The 22045-nt window shown below is 35.9% G+C and overlaps 2 protein-coding genes across 3 annotated transcripts in view; one reads left to right on the forward strand and one right to left on the reverse strand.

The window, feature by feature from the left end:
- The window catches only part of LOC145298196 (uncharacterized), a 40098-nt gene that overhangs the window by 13258 nt on the left and 4795 nt on the right, over nucleotides 1-22045 (reverse strand). The window contains exon 2 of one of the 2 annotated variants that reach the window (XM_080144306.1): nucleotides 8792-8812. The exons of the other annotated variant lie outside the window; for it this stretch is intronic. The gene's annotated coding sequence lies outside the window, so the exon portion shown is untranslated. The remainder of the gene's footprint in view (nucleotides 1-8791; nucleotides 8813-22045) is intronic. 2 annotated transcript variants of the gene reach the window in all.
- On the forward strand, nucleotides 3574-8469 carry LOC145298255 (uncharacterized). The gene is made up of 2 exons (XM_080144309.1): nucleotides 3574-4890; nucleotides 7818-8469. Exons 1-2 carry the CDS (start codon nucleotides 4101-4103, stop codon nucleotides 7877-7879), a joined length of 852 nt encoding a protein of 283 aa, XP_080000435.1. The 5' UTR covers nucleotides 3574-4100; the 3' UTR covers nucleotides 7880-8469.

Genomic DNA, 22045 nt, shown 5'->3' on the forward strand with positions numbered 1-22045 from the left:
ACGGGTACATTAAAGTATCGTAGAGGGGATGTAGTTCGGAGATCCATTTTAATGTATCATTTCTAAAACGCAAGACAATATCCCGGTTAGCTGTTGGTTCATTCTCCATTAATATTCCAATCTCATACGTTGTTGTTGGAGCATTGAATCGCCGTGGATGCTCTTCTTGCGGCCTTCGGTCTTCCCTTATGACAACTTTATGTTCTACCAAGTGTTCTTCTTCAATCCTCTCCTTTGTTGTTTTCAGCTGACAAATGAAGCTGTTGTTCTCATGTAAAAATTCAGTCAGACTTTGGAGAATGTCTCTATTGAGTCTACTGTCACGTCCCCGATTATGTAGTTCCTCTTCCAGACTATCCAAGAAGTAGACTTGAATAAACTTTGCTGTTTCATCTTCAGGTGGTAAAAGACTCCCAATCTGGTGGCAAACCTGGCCTCGAATTCTAAAAGAAGGATTCCACCCATGTACTGCCACAATTTTGTGACCAAATGATGTCATTGCAAAACAATTGTTATAACCGCGTAGATTTTGCAGAAAATCTTTAGAGATGGGACCATTGCCGGAGAGCAAATCTTGAAGCAACTGAGGCAGTGGTGGAAAGCTATCAAGCACAACTTTGCCAGAAGAACAACAACAACCAGGGGTTTCTCCTTTAAATTTTACAGCTGAGCAATGTTGACATACTTTGTCCATTTTTCCTATATCAGCTGTAGTGAGAGAGTCATTTTTGTTGTAGAGCAATCCTTTTCTATTGCAGTGTTCTATTTCATGGTGTCTCAAAGCAGTCATTCGTTGTCTAGCTGCCTCGTTTTCTGTCAATTGCTGGGGCAAAGTCATACTCTCTCTCCATGCAGCCTCTCGTTGTTGCCCTTGGTATAGGCGAAAGCTTCGTTGGGTTTCCGATTCATTCTGATGTCGTTGAGCCACTCTCAACTGACCTTGTGTACGTCTACTTACCTCATATAATTCATTCGATCGTAATATTGCTTCTCTTTCCAGTGCATATCTTTGCCTTTCTTGAATTTCATCTTGTGATGAATTTAACCGCCTTACAGCATGTCTAGTTCTGTCAGCTTCACGTTGGGTTTCTCTTTCCAAATCTGACAGTCTTGCTCTCCTTTCTCTTTGACGTATCCTGTTAAGTTCTAGACGTCTTTCTCTATCTGAATTGTTTTCATTGGAGCGAACTGCAGCAACTCTTAGTCTATTAGCTTCCAATCTTTCCATTCTTTCTTCCTCACTTTCGTTTCTACTTCGTTTGGGTGGCATAATTTCGGTTTTAAACGGAATTGTTTAACGATATTAATGATTGTAAATTAATTAAGCGTAAAGGAAATGTATACTAACTGAAATGGACGAACTATAAATAATATTTCTGAATAGTACAATTATAAACAATTATATTGTACCTATTTACTATGCCTCCCCACGGGACAGAGTTAGACACCAGGGTCGTTTTTTAACGTGGAGAAAAGGTACAAAAATAAAAATTGTCTCAGTCGTGAAGGATTTCTCCTCCACCGAAAGAGAACAAGAAAATGAAGTGCAGCATCTGAAGAACAGATACTACACTTTGATCTTGACCAAAAGGAATGAATAAAAGCGACCTACGTGTGACTCATTACTTCCGGGTGTAAACGTCACAGTCTAAAAGTAATAATTAAAAAAAAAAAGTAAATGTAAAATAAATGTAATACCAACTTAGGTTAACTAAGTAAACAGTACAATTAAAACAGTTCTATTAAAACAAATAATTACTAAGATCTAGGTAATTGTTAGTCTCATTGTTATGGTTTTAAAGAAAAAAATGTGTAAAAAAAGTTCTGCTTTTGTGAGTACGTGTATTTCTTTTAAATTACATAACCTTTTTATTTTATTATTTATATCTCTTTTAAATTTATATATTTTGTTAGTAAACTGGAAGAAATTCAGTTGAATAAAACCTTGTTCGTGTTCTTTACGTTAAACTCATATTTTTATAAAAGGTTCATCCGGTTTAAAGAAAGCACTAAGTTTAAATAAGACTGGAAATAACTAATTCAATATATAAATAGAAAAATGAAATAAATATAAGCTTTAAGTCTTAAGATAGTAATAATCAAAATGTAATAAATTATTTGTAGTTCAAATCTATGATAAGACAGGCTTTCGAAATAGGCTCGACCAGAAAGATTAAATTGGAACGAAATTATAATCTCCGTGCCATTTTCAAAACAACCCCACAAAAGTAACGATATCCTGCAGTTGGTTAAAATGACAACGTTGGTTGTAAGAAAAATGTAAAAGAAAATGCGCTTATCTGTTTATTTTTACCTGTTTTATTTAATTAAAAAAAAATTGGCTATAACTGGAAGAGAGCGTTATGTTTTGGGGGTTGTTTAAAAAATAGAATGGAAATAAAGTTAGTTCCGTTTTAATTGTGTTTAATTGCGGCAAGCGCTAACAAAATCGAAAAATCACTGTTTACATTCGAAATGTTAACTTTTATAGGTTTACAGGTTTGCTGACAAGGCTGGGGGTGTTTAATACAATTATTTTACTAAATTGATTTTTTTCATTTAAAAATAAAATTATTTCTTTTTTAATAAAGTTTTATTTTAAAATATTTGTTTTTGTTTATTTATATAAAATTACGATAGTTGAATTGTATTCTTTCAATAATATTGGCAAGTAAAATATAAAAGATTAAAACGGAACGAAATTGAAATTTCCATTACATTTTCAATACAATCCCAAAATATAAAGCTTTGCTCGCCAATGAATTGTTTTGATAATATACGTAAAGTGAAATAAATCGAATATAAAATTAAATGAAAATATATTAAATGATTAAATGTTAAATAGATTTTGTAAATAGTACAGTTGAAATGATTAGAATATTTCCAATATGTAATAAGGTCGAGGTAATTAGTTAAAGAGATTTAATATAATGTGATATGCAAATGAGCATAAGTCATTCGATATGGGGGTGGTTTGTAGACTAGTATATAAAGAAATTAGGCATAGATTCTTATGTCTCCTATAACAGAAACATCCTAAAATGGGTTCTAATGTTTCTCTACCAGGAGAGATCTACCCTCTTACCTCCTTTATATTTCGTTGATGATGGAGAGCTGTACACACAGACAGAAACACACGAACCCTATTACTTTATAAAAATATATATATATATATATATATATATATATATATATATATATATATCTAAAAGCATGGTGGAGCAGTCTTGTGGGTTTGGCTTTAAATCCCATCACTGTCACCACTACAAAGTTATATAGTAATCATTGAACATGATAAGAGTTTAATAATAGCTTCTTAAAATAAATCAGTTTTTACAACAGGAAATAAGCTTCAAAGTGATTTTTCTGGAACAAACTGGATCTGAACTTGGGACTCCGAGATTGTTAGTCTGTGCCGTTAACAACTGAACCATCGTCACCTCCCACTAAGAAGATGATCACCGATCTCTCAATTGGATGCTTTTGACGACAACTCACGTGAGAACAACTGCTGTACCTTTATTTAAATTATTTAAGTAAGAGTAATCTCAAGGGAGACAACCCTTTATCTTATTATTGGGTTTTCACTTAATAAGATTTAGAGAGTGAAGGCTAATGAGACAAAAAGGATTGTTAGCATAGATGTAGAACACTATGGGAGTATTAACATTTATATGCATAAAGATATTTGCAATAAACAATTTGCCTGGCCAATAAGGTCCACTTAGGAATTGTATAAAATAAAACAAAAAAAAACAACAAAAAACAAAAAAAAAAAAACAAGCCTAATCTGAAACACAGGCAGTATAATTATCTTAAATGTATAACTCTTTGAGAATGTGGTGAAATCAGAAGAACTCTCCCATCAACATCCGTTGATTATCTCCCTTTTCCTACTTCCTGTACAGCCCCCCTCCCTTTACCTGATTCCTCCTTTTTCGAGAGTCTCCTCGTGGTACGCACGCTTCTCTCATGGACTCCTCATGTGAGGATTTAGTTCAATAAAGCCCACTTGAGCAGTTACTCCACTCTTTGCCTTATTCTGTTCTCGTTGGTCTCTCCTTTCATCACAATTTATTGAACTATATCCTCTCCTCACTATGGAGAAATATTTAAAACCAGAACGGCTACATCTAGATCCCAGCCAACCCGACGCCGCAGATATCTGGACACATTGGAAAAAATCGTTTGCCATCTTTCTCGACGCTGCCGGTGAAACTCAACAAACTCCTCTGACTGACAGGCTTAAATTCAGCCTCCTCGTTAATCTTGTCTCTCCAACTATCTTCAAGAATATTTCTGACGTGGACTGTTTTAATTCCGCGATGGACATACTGGACACCATTTTTATTCAGCCTAAAAATAGCATCTTTTGTAGGCATCTTTTGGCCACTCGCCGTCAACAAACGGACGAAAGCATCGACCAATATTTACAGTCGTTAAAAACCCTTGCCAAGGATTGTGAATTTCGTGCCGTCTCGGAGACGCAAGCGAGAGATGAATACGTTCGAGACGCATTTATAAATGGAATGTCATCGAACTATATTCGACAAAGACTTTTAGAGAATGGGTCGCTGGACTTAAAAGCCGCTTACAACCAGGCACTCGTTATGGAAACGGCTCAGAAACAATTAGCGTCCTATTCTCGAACGAATGCCGTAAGCGCGTCTACCCGAGCCGAGGAAACAAACATCACCGCAACCGCACCCTCCACACCCGAACGGATAGTAGCCGCTGTCGCATGCTGTTACTTCTGTGGAAGAGGGAAGCACAACAGATCTGAGTGTCCCGCGCGAAACGCCTTCTGTAAGAACTGTAATAAAAAAGGGCATTTCGCACGTGTTTGCAAATCGTCCGCCGTTGTCGCCGCCGCCGCTGCTACCAACCCCGGTAAGTCTATTATCGCTTCTCTCTCTACTCATAATTTTTCGGAAAGCCTGTCTCGTTCGACATTATGTGGGAGAATAAGGGGTAAAACGGTAAAAATACTCATAGACACCGGTAGCACTGAAAACTTTATACACCCGGACCAAGTTAAGAAGCTGGGGCTCGCTATCTCGCCAAGTACTGAACGAATCTTCATGGCTAGCAGTTCCCATTCATCCAGTACCTTAGGACATTGTATAGCATCCCTCCGTTTGAAAGATAGAGAATACCATAAGGTGAGGCTTACTGTTATGCCAGACTTGTGCTGCGATGTCATTCTCGGGCATGATTTTCTATGTCGACTTTCTTCAATAGAAATACCTTTTGGGGGATCACTTACTCCCCTTACTGTGTGTGGACTTACTGCTATGAACAACATTGGCTATCCCTCCCTTTTTGCGAATCTAACTTCAGACTGCCGTCCGGTAGCTATAAAATCCAGAAGACATAGCCTACCTGACTCGAAATTCATTCAGTCAGAAGTAAAACGTATGCTGAAAGAAGGCATTATAGAACCCTCGCAATCCCCTTGGCGAGCCCAATCACTAGTAATATCGCCTGAAAATCACAAGAAAAGACTTGTCGTCGACTATTCGCAGACAATAAACCGCTTTACGTTATTGGATGCTTACCCCCTTCCGCGGATAGAGGACATGGTGAACGAGATTGCCAGCTACCAAGTATTTAGCACATTAGACCTGACAAGTGCTTATCATCAAGTCGCGATAAAACCCGAAGAGCGGAAATATACAGCCTTTGAAGCTGCTGGGTCCCTGTATCAGTTTCGTCGAATCCCTTTCGGAGTGACCAATGGTGTGGCGAGTTTCCAGCGAGTGATGGATGACATGATAAAGCGTGAAAACCTTCTAGGTACCTACGCTTATATTGATAATGTCACTATATGTGGACGAAACCAGGCGGACCATGACAACAATTTGAAAAGATTCCTGGATAGTGTGGCAAAGTATGGCTTAACTTTGAATGCAAGTAAATGCTACTATTCACTCGGCTCCGTGAATTTGCTTGGGTATAGCATAAGTAAAGGGTCAGTAAAACCCGACCCTGACAGACTTAAAGGATTGATGGACCTACCAGTACCAAAAAACCTCTCTTCCCTCCGTCGAGCGATGGGAATGTTCTCCCACTATTCAAGGTGGATACCCAATTTTTCTGAGAAATTACATCCCCTGACTAGAGTAACTAGTTTTCCCCTCTCTGAGAGACAGTCGGATGCTTTCTTCCACCTAAAAAAAGAAATTGCCAAATCCTCGCTGACTAGTATAGACTCGGACTCCCCCCTTGAAATTGAAACGGATGCTTCCGAACATGCTATTGCTGCTTCACTAACCCAAAACGGTCGGCCCGCGGCTTTCTTTTCAAGAACCCTAACGCCTACAGAACAAAAGCATTCTGCTGTAGAAAAAGAAGCCTATGCCATTGTAGAAGCGATCAGAAAATGGCGACACTTGCTACTCGGGAAGCATTTCAAGCTCATCACCGACCAAAAATCTGTCTCCTTCATGCTAAACCCTAAAGGTAAAAGTAAAATAAAAAATGAGAAAATTACTAGGTGGAAATTAGAGCTTGCCTGCTTCAGCTACGATATAGTGTATCGCCCCGGAAAACAAAACGCGGCCGCCGATGCACTGTCTCGAATTTGTTCATCCACAAAAATGAATAACAAATTGTTCGATCTACACAGGAGCTTATGTCACCCTGGAGTGACTCGAATGCTGCATTTCATTCGAAGTAAGAACTTGCCCTACTCGGTGGAAGACATAAGGGCTATGACTAGGTCTTGCCAGGTGTGTTCCGAGATAAAACCAAGATTTATTAAAGTGTCCTCCCAACCCCTCATAAAGGCGAGCAAACCGTTCGAGAGACTAAGTATGGATTTCAAAGGACCTCTACCTTCCAACTCTCGCAACAGGTACATACTGACCGTTGTGGATGAATATTCTTGTTTCCCGTTCGCCTACCCTTGCGCAGACGTCTCAGCAGCTACGGTAAAGAAGCATTTGACCAACCTATTCTCCGTTTTTGGAAATCCATCTTTTGTGCACTCTGACCGGGGCACGGCCTTCATGTCGGATGAACTAAAGGAATTCCTAAATTCCCGGCGAATTGCCACGAGCAGAACTACCGCCTTCAATCCTCAAGGTAATGGTCAAGTGGAAAGATACAATGGAATTATCTGGCAAACAGTGAACTTAGCACTGCGGTCAAATAACCTTCATGTTAGTAGTTGGGAAAAAGTTCTAGACGTGGCCCTCCATTGTATACGTTCGTTGCTCTCCACTGCTACTAATTGTACCCCTCACGAACGCATGTTTACCTTCCCAAGAAAATCGTCTACAGGTGAATCTATACCGACATGGATGACAAAATCTAAATCTGCTCTCCTGAAGCGACACGTGCTGGGTAGTAAATATGAGCCCTCGGTGGAAACAGTTGAGATCCTGGATGTGAATCCGAACTATGCCCACGTACGGCTTAATAATGGAAGAGAAACTACTGTATCTCTTCGTCATATTGCTCCCTTAGCAGAAGAAGCAATTCATTCCCAGCCACTTCTGGAATTAGATTCCACCCTTTCTGACCCACCATGTGCTCTGCCAAATGACCAACCCAACATACTCCCTTCGACACTCGAGGAACCTGAACACCTTCTTATGGTAAACCCTACTGACACCGCTAACTCTATCGTGGAGAATCTCGCTCCTCCTTGTCCTCAATCAACCTTCCAAGACGATAATTCGAGGCCCTCTCCGATCCTATATGATGCAACCAATCCGCGACGCTCCTCTAGAGTTCGTCGGAAACCTCGGTACCTAGATGAAAATTACCAACCTTGAACTCTTTTTATCTTTTCTCTTTGTTTCCTATTTCAGCCGAAATAGACTACTGCAGCGACCTGGTCCCTAAGAAGCTGACTGACCTGGACTTTCCCTGAGCGGCGGAAAATGTGGTGAAATCAGAAGAACTCTCCCATCAACATCCGTTGATTATCTCCCTCTCCTACTTCCTGTACAGGCCCCCTCCCTTTACCTGATTCCTCCTTTTTTGAGAGTCTCGTCGTGGTACGCACGCTTCTCTCATGGACTCCTCATGTGAGGATTTAGTTCAATAAAGCCCACTTGAGCAGTTACTCCACTCTTTGCCTTATTCTGTTCTCGTTGGTCTCTCCTTTCATCACAGAGAATATACATTATTTTAATTCACAGCTTATGCATTAAACATGTATTACAAACATATCCATCATCAGAACAAAAGGCTGAAACTAAAATTATGGTTAACATATTTATTTACAGTTAACAATCATAAAAGAGAAGCAATATACATTATACAAAACAATAAAAAGTTATTTAGTTCTTGCACTACTTTTAAGATAGAAATAATGCTTACTGGAGAGACCTCCTAGATTCTTAATTTTGGGGAAGCCCAACAGGAAAGGTTTGAAGTAATTAATAATTAGTTCTTAATACTCTCAGGGTTTTTTTTCATGCAAAAACAAGGGAAGCCACTCGGTGCTGCTCAAAGCAATAGGGAGGTAATAGTGGCTAAGTGGTTAATGACACACACTGACAATCTAGTTTGCTGTACAGTAAAGAATTCCCACCTCATCTATATACATATATATTATACTAGCTGGCCACCTGGCATTGCACGGCTGTAAAATATGGGTGCCTCATGAATTGAACTACAACCAAAAGAAACGCCATTACAAAATATGATCTTCCCTTCTTTTATGCAATAAGAATGACCTGTTTCTTGACCGGGTTGTGATTTACGATGAAAAGTAGGTTTTTTACGACAACTGGCGACGCTCAGCTCAGTGGTGATGTTTACTGTCCGAAGGCCTTACCTTGCAAAGTAACAACGACTGCTGAAATTAAAAAAAAGGAAAAAGAAAAAGAAAAGCCATTTTAACTCGGTGCAATAAAGAAGAAAACTGGTCCCTTATTGAAACAATTTTAAAAAATATTAAACTTTATTATTTTCTTTTTAAAACCAAATCTCCCTCAGTAATATCAATACCCCTAAGATGTGATATACCGGACATTATTTCTCGTTCTCACGTAACACTCGACATGTTTTTTATTTGTTTTCTGTGTTTTTTTTTTTCTTTACCGAATAAACGATTTCAACCATAGTCGGCGAGGTAGAAAAATCGATTTTACCCTTTTATAAAAAACACTAAATAAGTAAATTCTTTTTATATTAATATAAAAAATATGCGGTCTCGTTTATGAACATAATAAACGCTTTAAAATAAGTGAAACCACCAGCCAGTTAGGTAGAAAACGGACACTTAGAAAATCGATTTTATTTTAAAAAAAAAAACATTAAACAAGTAAAAATATTTTTAAAAAAATATTATGGGGGGCTATAGTCTATTTTAAAAACCAATATCACCTTCAAGAACGATCATAAAATGTGTTTTCAATCGATATTTATTCAATAAGGGACCAGTTTTCCTACCTAGCGAAAGGGGTCGAGTTTTCCAGAGACGAGTTTTCCGGAGACGAGTTTCCCCGAGACGAGTTTTCCTAAATTCAAAACAAATATATAACAAATAAATGTTATCAAAGGCAAGATAAATTACTTTTCTACCAAACGGGATAGAATTTTCGTTTTTATTCAATTTAACATGTTTATTCAGCTCAAAAAGCATACAGTGTTTACCGATGTATTGGAAAATTCAAAATGGCGGCCGACTCTCTCTTTAACATGGTAAGTTCGGGAAAAGGTGTTATAAATAATAAACTAGACAAAATACTATTAAAAAACCACCGAATATATGTCAAGTTATGTCACGGTAACATATATTGAGCAAATTTCTAACGGTATTTTGTCTAGTTTATTATTTATTACACCTTTTTCCGAACTTACCGTGTTAAAGAGAGAGTCGGCCGCCATTTTAAATTTTCCAATACATCGGTAAACACTGTATGCTTTTCGAGCTGAATAAACATGTTAAATTGAATAAAAACACGAAAATTATATCCAGTTTGGTAGAAAAGTAATTTATCTTGCCTTTGATAACATTTATTTGTTATATATTTGTTTTTTGACAACTTTTTTGAATCTATGTGTACAGTAATACAAACCCGTAAATTCTTTTTATATTAATATAAAAAAAAGCGGTCTCGTTTATGAACATAATAACCGCTTTAAAATAAGTGAAACCACTAAAAACTTAACCAGTTACGTAGAAAACGACACTTAGAAAATCGATTTTATTTAAAAAAAACCCATTAAACAAGTAAAAATATTTTTTTTTAATATTATGGGGTTTATAGTCTATTTTAAAAAACAATATCTCCTTCAAGAACGATCATAAAATGTGTTTTCAATCGACATTTATTCAATAAGGGACCAGTTTTCCTACCTAGCGAAAGGGGACGAGTTTTCCGGAGACGAGTTTTCCCGGGACGAGTTTTCCGGGCACCCAAATACTTATTAAAAAAATACTCTAGTTTTAATACTTTTTCGTGTCATTACGAAACAAAAATAAAGAAAGAAAACACGTATTATAAAAGAAAGCAATTATTTTATTTAGAAGAATTAATTCAGTTTAAATAATTCGTGTGTTATTACAAAACAAAAAAGAAAACACGGTCTTATGTAATTTTGGTATCGCGCTGAAATAATAACGTTATTATTTCGAAAGCCATTCTTAACATCGAGAGAGGAGGGTACCGTTTAAAAGTCATTTTAGGGGCACTTGTTTGTGCAGTACTTAAAAATATACAAATTTATTTTCTTTTGGAGGTGGGGGAGGCTCGTTTTAAAACTATATCTACCTCAGTATTTTCTTTAAGTTTCGAACATTTTTTTGTTAAAAATCATTTACTCAGTAATGTCGAGTCTGACATTATTTGTTATTTCTTTTTAATTAAATAAACTCTTTAAAATAAGTTTAAACACCGAAAACTTACAAAGCTAGGTAGAAAACGAAAACTTAGAAAAATCAATTTAATTTTTTGAAAACAATAAACATGTAAAAATATTTTTAAAAATATTATGGGATGTGCATTATTACCTAAAAATATACAAATTTATTTTCTTTTTACTTTCGTTTTAAACCTATATCTACCTTAATATTTTCTTTAATTTTCTATTTTTGAGCAATTATCCTCTTAAGACGTGATTCTCTTATGTTGGACATTTTTTGTTCATAAGTAACACTCGACATTAATTTTTTTTTTTTAAACTAAATAAACTCTTTAAAATAATTTGAAAGACCAAAAACTTTCAAAGCTAGGTAGAAAACTAAAACTTAGAAAAATTAATTTTATTTTTTTAAAACAACAGTAAACAAGTAAAAATATTTTTTTTTTAAATACTATGGGATGTGTATTCTCTTTTAAAGACAATATCTTCTTCAAGAACGGTCATAAAATGTGTTTTCAATCGATATTTATTCAATAAGGGACAAGTTTTCTTACCTAGCAAAAGGGGATGAGTTTTCCGGGGACGAGTTTTCCGGAAAACTCGTCCTCTTTTGCTAGGTAGGAAAACTGGTCCCTTATTGATTGAAAACACATTTTATGACCGTTCTTGAAGAAGATATTGTCTTTAAAAGAGAATACACATCCCATAATATTTAAAAAAAAAATATTTTTACTTGTTTACTGTTGTTTTAAAAAAATAAAATTAATTTTTCTAAGTTTTAGTTTTCTACCTAGCTTTGAAAGTTTTTGGTCTTTCAACTTATTTTAAAGAGTTTATTTAGTTAAAAAAAAAAAGTAATGTCGAGTGTTACTTATGAACAAATGTCAGACATAACAGGATCACGTCACGTCTTAGGGGGATAATTGCTCAAAAATAGAAAATTAAAGAAAATATTAAGGTAGATATAGTTTTAAAACGAGCCCCCCCCCAAAAAAAAGAAAATACATTTGTATATTTTTAGGTAATAATGCACATCCCATAATATTTTAAAAAATATTTTTACATGTTTATTGTTTAAAAAAAAAAAATTAAATTGATTTTTCTAAGTTTTCGTTTTCTACCTAGCTTTGTAAGTTTTTGGTGTTTAAACTTATTTTATTTTTGACTCAACATTACTTAGTAAATAATTTTTAACAAAAAAATGTCCGAAAATTAAAGAAAATACGAAGGTAGATACAGTTTTAAAACGAGCTTCCCCCACCTCCAAAAGAAAATGTATTGGTATAGGTGCCCGGAAAACTCGTCCACGGAAAACTCGTCTCCGGAAAACTCGTACCCGGAAAACCCAACCCTTTTCGCTAGGTAGGAAAACTCGTCCCTTATTGAATAAATATTGATCGAAAACACATTTTATGATCGTTCTTGAAGGAGATATTGTTTTTTAAAATAGACTATAGCCCCCCCCCCTAATATTTAAAAAAAATATTTTTACTTGTTTAATGGTTTTTTTTTTTTTACACAGAGATCACCACTTATCAAGGCCTGGAAGCCACTCAGGGATAAGGGTTATTGCAAGTACATTATGTTAGTGTGGAGATTTGATGAAGTGTTTAATTAAGGGGGCGGTTCATTAGGAATTTGTTAACATTGGACTTGAAGACATCCAGGTTGTAGTCCGGAGGGAAGCAGGCAGACGGAACAGAGTTCCACAGGTGCGCAGTTCTAAGAAAGAAGTTTTGTTCATGGAATCCGCATTTTGATTTAGGCACAGATATAGAGTGGGGGAAATTTTTCACAGTGGATTCAGCTAGACAGGTGTTTTTCGTGAAAGATTGGCGAGGGGGGACCAGAGATTGAAGTTCAGACGAGCACCTGCCATGGAAATAACGATAAAACAAGGATAGGCTCGTAACGTCTCTTCTGTGGGAGAGAGGTTGCAGGGTAGAGAAAAGGGCATTCCCCACTAAGCCACGAAGTCTATTTTGTACTCTGTCAAGGCAGAATAGGCTGTTTTTAGCAGCTCCTGCCCAGATATGGCAAGAGTACTCCATCCTTGGACGTACTTGGCTTTTATATAGATAGAGAATTGCATCAGTAGTGAGATATCTTCTGGAGCGGTAGAAGGATCCCACCATCTTTCCAGCGACCTTGGCAACAGACTTGATGTACGTGTTCCATTTCAGATCAGGAGTAAAGGTCAAACCCAGAAGCTTGTCAAAACACGGGGCCTCACCCAGACGAGAGCCATCCATCACAATTGATGCCAGATGGGGATCAGAGCATTGATGATGTAAGGATAGGAGTTTGGTTTTGGATGCATTAAAGGTAACCAGCCACATCTTCCCCCACTGAACCACGCGCTCGAGATCAGAGGAGAGAGAATCCGAGAGAACTTTGTCATTTACAGCCTTTGATGTGTTGCCGTAGATGGTCATGTCATCAGCATAGATGTCAACGAATGATTTAAGTATGTGTTTAGGGAGGTCATTGATGTAGATCAGGAAGAGAGTTGGGCCCAGGATTGACCCCTGAGGGACTCCAGCATTTATATTGCAGGCCTCCGATTTTTGTCCATCTACCACTACTCTTATGAGCCTATCGGAGAGAAATGATTTAATGATTGAGAAAACATTTCCAGTTATACCGTAGATGGAAATCTTGTGAAGTAGACCCTTATGCCATACCTTGTCGAAGGCTTTTGATATGTCAAGAGCAATTGCCCTAGAAAGGAAGCCTTTGTCAAGAGATTCACTAATCCTGTGGGATATAACTGTCAGCACATCTGCGGTAGATCTTGCAGAGCGGAAACCATATTGTGTGTCACTAAGAAGGTTATTCCTGCTGAGGTGGTTGACTATTTCTCTATTTAATATGGATTCCAGCAACTTACTCATGACACACAGGAGACTTATTGGTCTGTACTGAGAGGGAGATGACTTATCACCTGAATTCTTAAATACAGGGCAAACTGATGAGGTCTTCCAGGGAGTCGGAAAGCACTTCTCCTTAAGGCAGCGCTTAAATAGTTTCGGAAGTATTGGAGCAAGTTCTGGTTGAAGCTTTTTTAACACTATAATTGGGATGCCATCAGGGCCAGTTGCTTTACTGGAATCTAGGTTCTTGATTAGCTTGGTGACTTCATGCACAAATATTTGTATGTTACCTAGCTTGTTCTGTGTTATAGGAGGAAATATGGGGAGTTGATGGCCTCCGTCGCATAGGGTAGAATTAGCTGCAAAGTTCTTTGCAAATAGTTTGGCTTTGTCTGACGCTGACGAGATGACCTCTGGTCCATTGATAATGGTTGGGATAGAATGCACACTTCTGTTCAGGATCCTATTTGTTATTTGCCAAAACTGGTGGGAACCAAGCCGCTGATCAGCTACCTTGGATTTAACAGACTGGGCATATAGTTCTCTTGCATCTTTTATTACTCTTTTACAGTGGTTGCTGGCGTTCCTGAAAGCAGCTTTAGTCTCAGTGCATCTATTACGTTGGTAGCTATGGAAAAAGTGATTTCTGTGCGCGATAGCAGCAGCACATTCTGGGGAGAACCATGGCTGGCTGTTAGGTTTTTGTTGGAATTTTGTAGATGGTATGAATTGGTCTATGCCTACAATTAACCATTCGGTCAGATCTGATACTATAGAGGACACTTCCTTTTTAAGCATGGAGTGCAGAGGTAAATCAGATATGAATGTACGGAAGCTATCCCAGTCAGCCATAGAGTATCGGTATACAGTGCGGTGGAGGGGTACGTCTGGGGGCTTTTTACATTTCGTTTTTATCTTAACTGATACGACGGAGTGGTCGGAGGATCCTAGAGGAGAATGAACGGAACATGAACATAGCTCAGGGGAAGTTGAAAGAAAAAGGTCTAGGAGGCTTGCATATTGATCGGGTGTATCGGGCACACGGTTGGGTTCGTGAACAATCTGAGTGAGGTCATAAGCAATGGCAAAATCATGACAAAACCTCCCCTCATCATCTGTCTTATTTGAATGGGTCAGCAATTCCACGTTATGGATGTTGAAGTCACCACAGATGTGGATGTTAGCCGAGGGATGTGAAGACAGTATAAAAACTGTATTATCTACTCTCCATAAAAGATAAAAAAAATTTTATTTTAAAAAATAAAATCGATTTTCTAAGTGTCCGTTTTCTAAGTAACTGGCTAAGTTCTTAGTGGTTTCACTTATTTTAAAGCGTTTATTATGTTCATAAACGAGACCGCATATTTTTTTATATTAATATAAAAAGAATTTACTTATTTACTGTTTATAAAAGGGTAAAATCGATTTTTCTACCTCGCCGACTATGTTGTTTGTTGTTTAATTTATTTGGAATCGTTTATTCGATAAAGAAAAAAAACAAAAACACAGTGTCGCGGCTTGGCCGCTAACAACAACAACAACAACAACGACAGCACAACAGACGACCAGCCATTAACAGCCTCCGCCGAAATCAGCAGTAGCAGTAATGTCGGCAGCCGTCACGTGATTCCAGAGCCCCGTTGTAGGAAAGAAATTTAAAAAAGACATCTTTTCTACAACAAAACAAAAACAACAAACTTTAATTTCCTGGAAAAACTTCGTGAAATACAAACAACGAACTCCTTCAGCATCGACTGTTTGTAAAGAACACATCCGAGAATTAATATTAACTGTTCAAAGACCAGATGTGGGGGCAGCCCCACATGCCTGATCTTTAACCAGCTCCCATTTCCCACCTCTCGGGAGCTGGTCCCCTTTTCCCCTTCCCCCTCCCTTCATTCCTCACATTAAAAATCGGCCTTGTGCCTAATTTGCTCGGTGGGGGAGCAAATAAATAAGAGCTTGGTTTTTCGGCAAAGCTCTGCACTTGCTCACGGTTCCCTAACCGTTCGATGCTCGCGCAATTACTGTCACTCCAGTCTTTTCACTGTAGCAGTCCAGTCCACCACCACTACCGTGGCTCCGGTCTCCACGCCGTAGAAGTCCACCACCACTACCGTGGCTCCGGTCTCCATGCCGTAGAAGTCCACCACCACTACCGTGGCTCCGGTCTCCACGCCGTAGAAGTCCACCACCACTACCGTGGCTCCGGTCTCCACGCCGTAGAAGTCCACCACCACTACCGTGGCTCCGGTCTCCATGCCGTAGAAGTCCACCACCACTACCGTGGCTCCAGTCTCCATGCCGTAGAAGTCCACCACCACTACCGTGGCTCCGGTCTCCATGCCGTAGAAGTCCACCACCACTACCGTGGCTCCGGTCTCCACGCCGTAGAAGTCCACCTCATCACCACGACTCCGTCCTCCATGTCGTCCGTACCTCTCATACACTGACACCTTCCTCAGTGTCTGTCCGATCCGAGCGCCCGTCCGTACCTGATGAACACTGAACCCTCAGTGTTGCCAATTCGTTCGTCCGTACCTCTCATACACTGACACCTTTCTCAGTGACTGTCCGATCCGAGCGCCCGTCCGTACCTAATGAATACTGAACCCTCAGCGTTGCCAAGTGTCCGTCCATTCCTCTCTTAACCTGAGGCTAACGTATCAGTACTATCCCAGTCGGACCCAAGCCGACCAATCACCCGCACCAGTTACCACGCCGACTTCTCCGACGTCATCTCAGCATTCCAGCTTACGGCGAACCGACAAGCATCCCCCTGACAGAATACACCGGCGACGGATCCCGGACCAACGTCGCCCAGTGAGAAAATTCGCATTTGCCACCCTTTCGTTTGCTTAAATAAAAGGCGAATCTTCGTCTTTAAACTAAACTACCCGAGTTTGTCATTCTTCTTTGTTCTGTTGTTTTCTTCCTTGTCCTTGTGTCTGATGTTATTTAGTTGCACGGTCAGTTGGCTAACCACCTTCAGGCCTCACTGCAACAACAGAAAACAAACAAAAAACATGTCGAGTGTTACGTGAGAACGAGAAATAATGTCCGACATGAGAGTATATCACATCTTAGGGGTCTTGATAATCGCTAAAAAATAGAAAATTTAAGAAATTACTGAGGGAGATTTGGTTTTAAAAAGAAAATAATAAATTTTAATATTTTTAAAAATATAATTTAGAGAGAGAGAGAGAGGGTAAAACTATCTCTCCCTCCGAAAAACAACCAACAAAAAATGAAATTAAAAAGATTCTTGATAAACGACAGCGGAGTTTTCAATAAAATTGATTAATAAATTTATTTAGTGATTACTTTTTCTCTTAATGATTGATTTTAGAATTTTGAAGTAAAAATTAAAAATGAGTTAACGAGAGATTGTTAGCACATGGCATGCATCTCTCGTGGCAAAAAAATATTTCGCTTTTAGTTTATTAGTAATAGTTTTTTGTTGTTATGTTTTTGTTTTCTCTCATACCAAATGCTCTCATGCGTTATTTAAAATTATAATTTTGCAAAATTTGACAGGACGACAATAAATGGTGATAATTGATAAAATTATAATTTTAAATAACGCCTGAGTGCATTTGGTATGAGAGAAAACAAAAAACATAACAACAACAACAACAACAACAACAACAAAAACTATCAAAATTAAAAAACCCAAACAAAAAAGTAACGAAGAATCGAATCGCTCCATGTTTTTTTTAATTTTTTTGCTTTGTTTTTATTATTGTTTTTATTACTCCAAAAAACATCGTTAAAATAAGAACAAAAAAAAATTGTAATTTACTAATATATTAAAAGCAAAATAATTTTAATTTCATTTTTTGTTGGTTGTTTTTTACCAGCCCCCCTCTCTCTAAATTATATTTAAAAAAATATTAAAATTTATTATTTTCTTTTTAAAACCAAATCTCCTTCAGTAATTTCTTTAATTTTCTATTTTTTAAAACGAGCCCCTCCCCCCGAAAAAAGAACATAAATTTGTATATGTTTAGGTAATAATGAATGCACATCCCATAATATTTAAAAAAATATTTTTACATGTTTGTTTTCAAAAAATTAAATTGATTTTTCTAAGTTTTCGTTTTCTACCTAGCTTTGTAAGTTTTTGGTGTTTAAACTTATTTTAAAGAGTTTATTTAATTAAAAATAAATAATAAGTAATGTCAGACTCGACATTACTTAGTAAATGATTTTTAACAAAAAAAAAAAAAATGTCCCAAAATTAAAGAAAATACTGACTGAGGTAGATATAGTTTTAAAACGAGCCTTCCCCACCTCCAAAAAAAAATAATTTTGTATATTTTTAAGTACTGCACAAACAAGTGCCCCCGAAATGACTTTTAAACGATACCCTCCTCTCCCGATGTTAAGAATGGCTTTCGAAATAACGTTATTATTTCAGCGCGATACCAAAATTACATAAGACCGTGTTTTCTTTTTTGTTGTTTTGTAATAACACACGAATTATTTAAACTGAATTAATTCTTCTAAATAAAATAATTGCTTTCTTTGATAATACGTGTTTTCTTTCTTTATTTTTGTTTCGTAATGACACAAAAGTGTTAAAACTAGAGTATTTTTTAAAATAAATATTTGGTTTCGTTTTTCGTATCTTAACTCCGTGCTCAAGTTTATTTTTTTTAAGCAAGAGTTAAAAATAATTTTTAAAAATATTATGGTGGTGCATGGTGCAATGCATAGTCTCTTTTAGAAACAATATCTCCTTGAAGAACGGTAATATAAAATGTGTTTTCAATCGATATTTATTCAATAAGGGACCAGTTTTCCTACCTAGCGAAAGGGGTCGAGTTTTCCGGGTACCGAAAAAAGACCCTAACAAAACAACGTGGTCGTGGACCCTAAGAAAACGGAATGTCTGCTCCCTGAGGTTTTCTTTCATTTTCTTCGACTATACCTCCTACACTTTCTTTTTTAATCGAGTGTGTATTTATTTTATTTTTTTTAAACTTTAAAATTTTTTTTTATTTCTTTAATTAAATTTGATTCATACGCTTATTTCGTACTTGTTTTTTCTATCTTTTTAAAAATTTTATTGGTATTTTTTTTTAGTTTACCGACCCCTCGGCATTCATCTTTTAATTTGTCGACTTTTCGAAGTTTTCGGGTACGTTGAGAATGAATATCGTGTTCATTTTTTGCGCAAATCACTATTGTTTTTGCTGGTGGCCATCTTGTTTTCCAACGAAAAACACGTTGGATACTGAATGTCTTCAAATACGGATAACTACTTGTTTACGCAAAAAATGAATGTGATATTCGTCCTTAGCGTACCCGAAAACCTTTTGAAGTCGACAAATTAAAAGGTAAATGCTGAGGGGTCGGTAAACTAAAAATTTACCATTTTATTATTTTATTAAATATTTTTCCCACTAAATGTTTTTATTTTGGCAAGACTGTAGTTTAGGTGGAAAAATAATCTCGAACCCTTTATCACATAAAAGGAACTAATTTCCCTAATCACCGGTGGTACGTTACTATGTCAATAATATAGGTATTTCAGAAGTTGTTTTTGAAAACAACTTATAGAAGCCCAACTTCTTACTTATTTATTTTAAAACGTTTCACGATCTTTTTTTCACGATATCTTTCTTCTCTCATTTTTTACTTCTTTATTTTAAACAACATTTTTTAATTTTAAACAGAACGTTTATCTTAACGATATCTTTATCGAAGCACCCTTTTTTTAGCACGGTAACAAAAATACATAAGTACCGAAGGTTTTATAATTAATAAATTTAAATTTGAAATAGAGAAATAATAAATTGCAAGAGATTACGCGTGTTTAATATTAATTTGTATCGTTTATAACTACTCACGTAATTTAATAATAATCACGCGATTCAATTTTTAATTAAAAAACTATTGTTTAAACTTAAACTTTAAAAAGTCTGATAATTTATTATTTCTATTTATGTATTGTTTATCACTAAGGTACTAGTGCATAGTCTATGCATGCACTGCCCACTGCATAGAGCGATCCGGACGTAAATAATAACGTTATATTTAAAAAGCCATTCTTAATATGGGGAGGGGAGAGTGTTTTATACATATTCTATACTTCAACCTTACAATTGAATAAAAAACATATCATAAAACTTTAATTAAACTTGGAAATACGATTTAAAAAATAGCGCGGATCACTCTCTGCTGCAGTGCTGTGCTGTGGCTGCTGTGCTGCACTGCTGCACTAGCACCTTCATTAAAAAGGTATTCATTGTGTAAAAAAAAAAAACACGGAACATATAAGACATTTAAATATGAATAGAACTTTTCATAATTGTAACCTACGAAAAACTTTTTTATTTTAATTAAAAGCAATATAAAAAGAATTTTTTTTTTTTTTTAAAGTTGTTTTCAAAAAAACTTCTGAAATACCAATATTGTTTATATATTATTGACATAAGTAACGTACCGGTGATTAGGGAAATTAGTTCCTTTTATGTGATAAAGGGTTCGAGATTATTTTTCCACCTAAACTTCAGTCTTGCCTTTATTTTTTGTTACATTTAGTTTTTCATACATATTCAAATAATGCTTTTGGCTTTTTTTTTTTTGCCTCAAATAATATTTAAAAAAAAAATTCGTTATTAAATAAAATGAAAATAAATTAAAATAAAAACAAGCACGAAATAAAAGTAGAATTTAGGAAAACTCGTCCCGGGAAAACTCGTCTCGGGAAAACTCGTCTCGGGAAAACTCGTCTCCGGAAAACTCGTCTCGGGAAAACTCGTCCCCATTCGCTAGGTAGGAAAACTGGTCCCGTATTGAATAAATATCGATTGAAAACACATTTTATGATCGTTCTTGAAGGAGATATTGCTTTTTAAAATAGACTATAGCCCCCCCCCCATAATATTTTTAAAAAATATTTTTATTTGTTTAATGTTTTTTTTTGTTTTTTTTTCTACCTAACTGGCTAAGTTCTTAGTGGTTTCACTTATTTTAAAGCGTTTATTATGTTCATACAAAGTTAATTAAAAAAATTTTTGGTTCTTATTTTAACGATGTTTTTTTGGAGTCATAAAAACAATAATAAAAACAAAACACAAAAATTAAAAACTGGGAGCGTTACTTTTTTGTTTTGGTTTTTTAATTATGATAGTTTTTTGTTGTTATGTTTTCGTTTTCTCTCATACCAAATACAATGCACTCATGCGTTATTTAAAATTATAATTCTATCAATTATCAACATTTATTGTCGTCCTGTCAAATTTTGCAAAAATTAACTAATAAATCAAAAGCGAAATATTTTTTTGGCGCGAGAGATGCCATGTGCTAACAATCTCTCGTTAACTCATTTTTAATTTTTTTAATTTTTACTTCAAAATTCTAAAATCAATCATTCAGAGAAAAAGTAATCACTAAATAAATTTATTAATCAATTTTATTGAAAACTCCGCTATCGTTTATCAAGAATCTTTTTAATTTCATTTTTTGTTGGTTGTTTTTCCGAGGGAGATATAACCCCCCCCCCTCTCTAAACTATATTTCAAAAAATATTAAAATTTTGGTTTGTATTACTGTACACATAGATTCGAAAAATAATAAACTAGACAAAATACTGTTAGAAATTCGCTCAATATATATTACCGTGACATAGGTTGTTTAAGAGAGAGTCGGCCGCTATTTTGAATGTTCCAATACGAATTTAGGAAAACTCGTCCCGGGAAAACTCGTCTCGGGAAAACTCGTCTCGGGAAAACTCGTCTCGGGAAAACTCGTCTCGGGAAAACTCGTCCCCTTTCGCTAGGTAGGAAAACTGGTCCCTTATTGAATAAATATCGATTGAAAAAACATTTTATGATCGTTCTTGAAGGAGATATTGCTTTTTAAAATAGACTATAGCCCCCCCCCCATAATATTTTTTTTAAAATATTTTTATTTGTTTAATGATTTTTTTTTTTTTTTTTTTAAATAAAATCGATTGCCCGTTTTCTACCTAACTGGCTAAGTTCTTAGTGGTTTCACTTATTTTAAAGCGTTTAATATGTTCATACAAAGTTAATTACAATTTTTTTGTTTCTTATTTTAACGATGTTTTTTGGAGTCATAAAAACAATAATAAAAAACAAAACCAAAAAATTAAAAACTGGGAGCGTTACTTTTTTGTTTTGGTTTTTTAATTATGATAGTTTTTTGTTGTTATGTTTTTGTTTTCTCTCATACCAAATGCACTCATGCGTTATTTAAAATTATAATTTTATCCATTATCAACATTTATTGTCGTCCTGTCAAATTTTGCAAAAATTAACTAATAAATTAAAAGCGAAATATTTTTTTGGCGCGATAGATGCCATGTGCTTACAATC

The sequence above is a fragment of the Euprymna scolopes genome, chromosome 2 (assembly GCF_053919585.1).
Source record: "Euprymna scolopes isolate OS-2025 chromosome 2, ASM5391958v1, whole genome shotgun sequence".
NCBI classification, from domain to species: Eukaryota; Metazoa; Mollusca; class Cephalopoda; order Sepiida; family Sepiolidae; genus Euprymna; species Euprymna scolopes.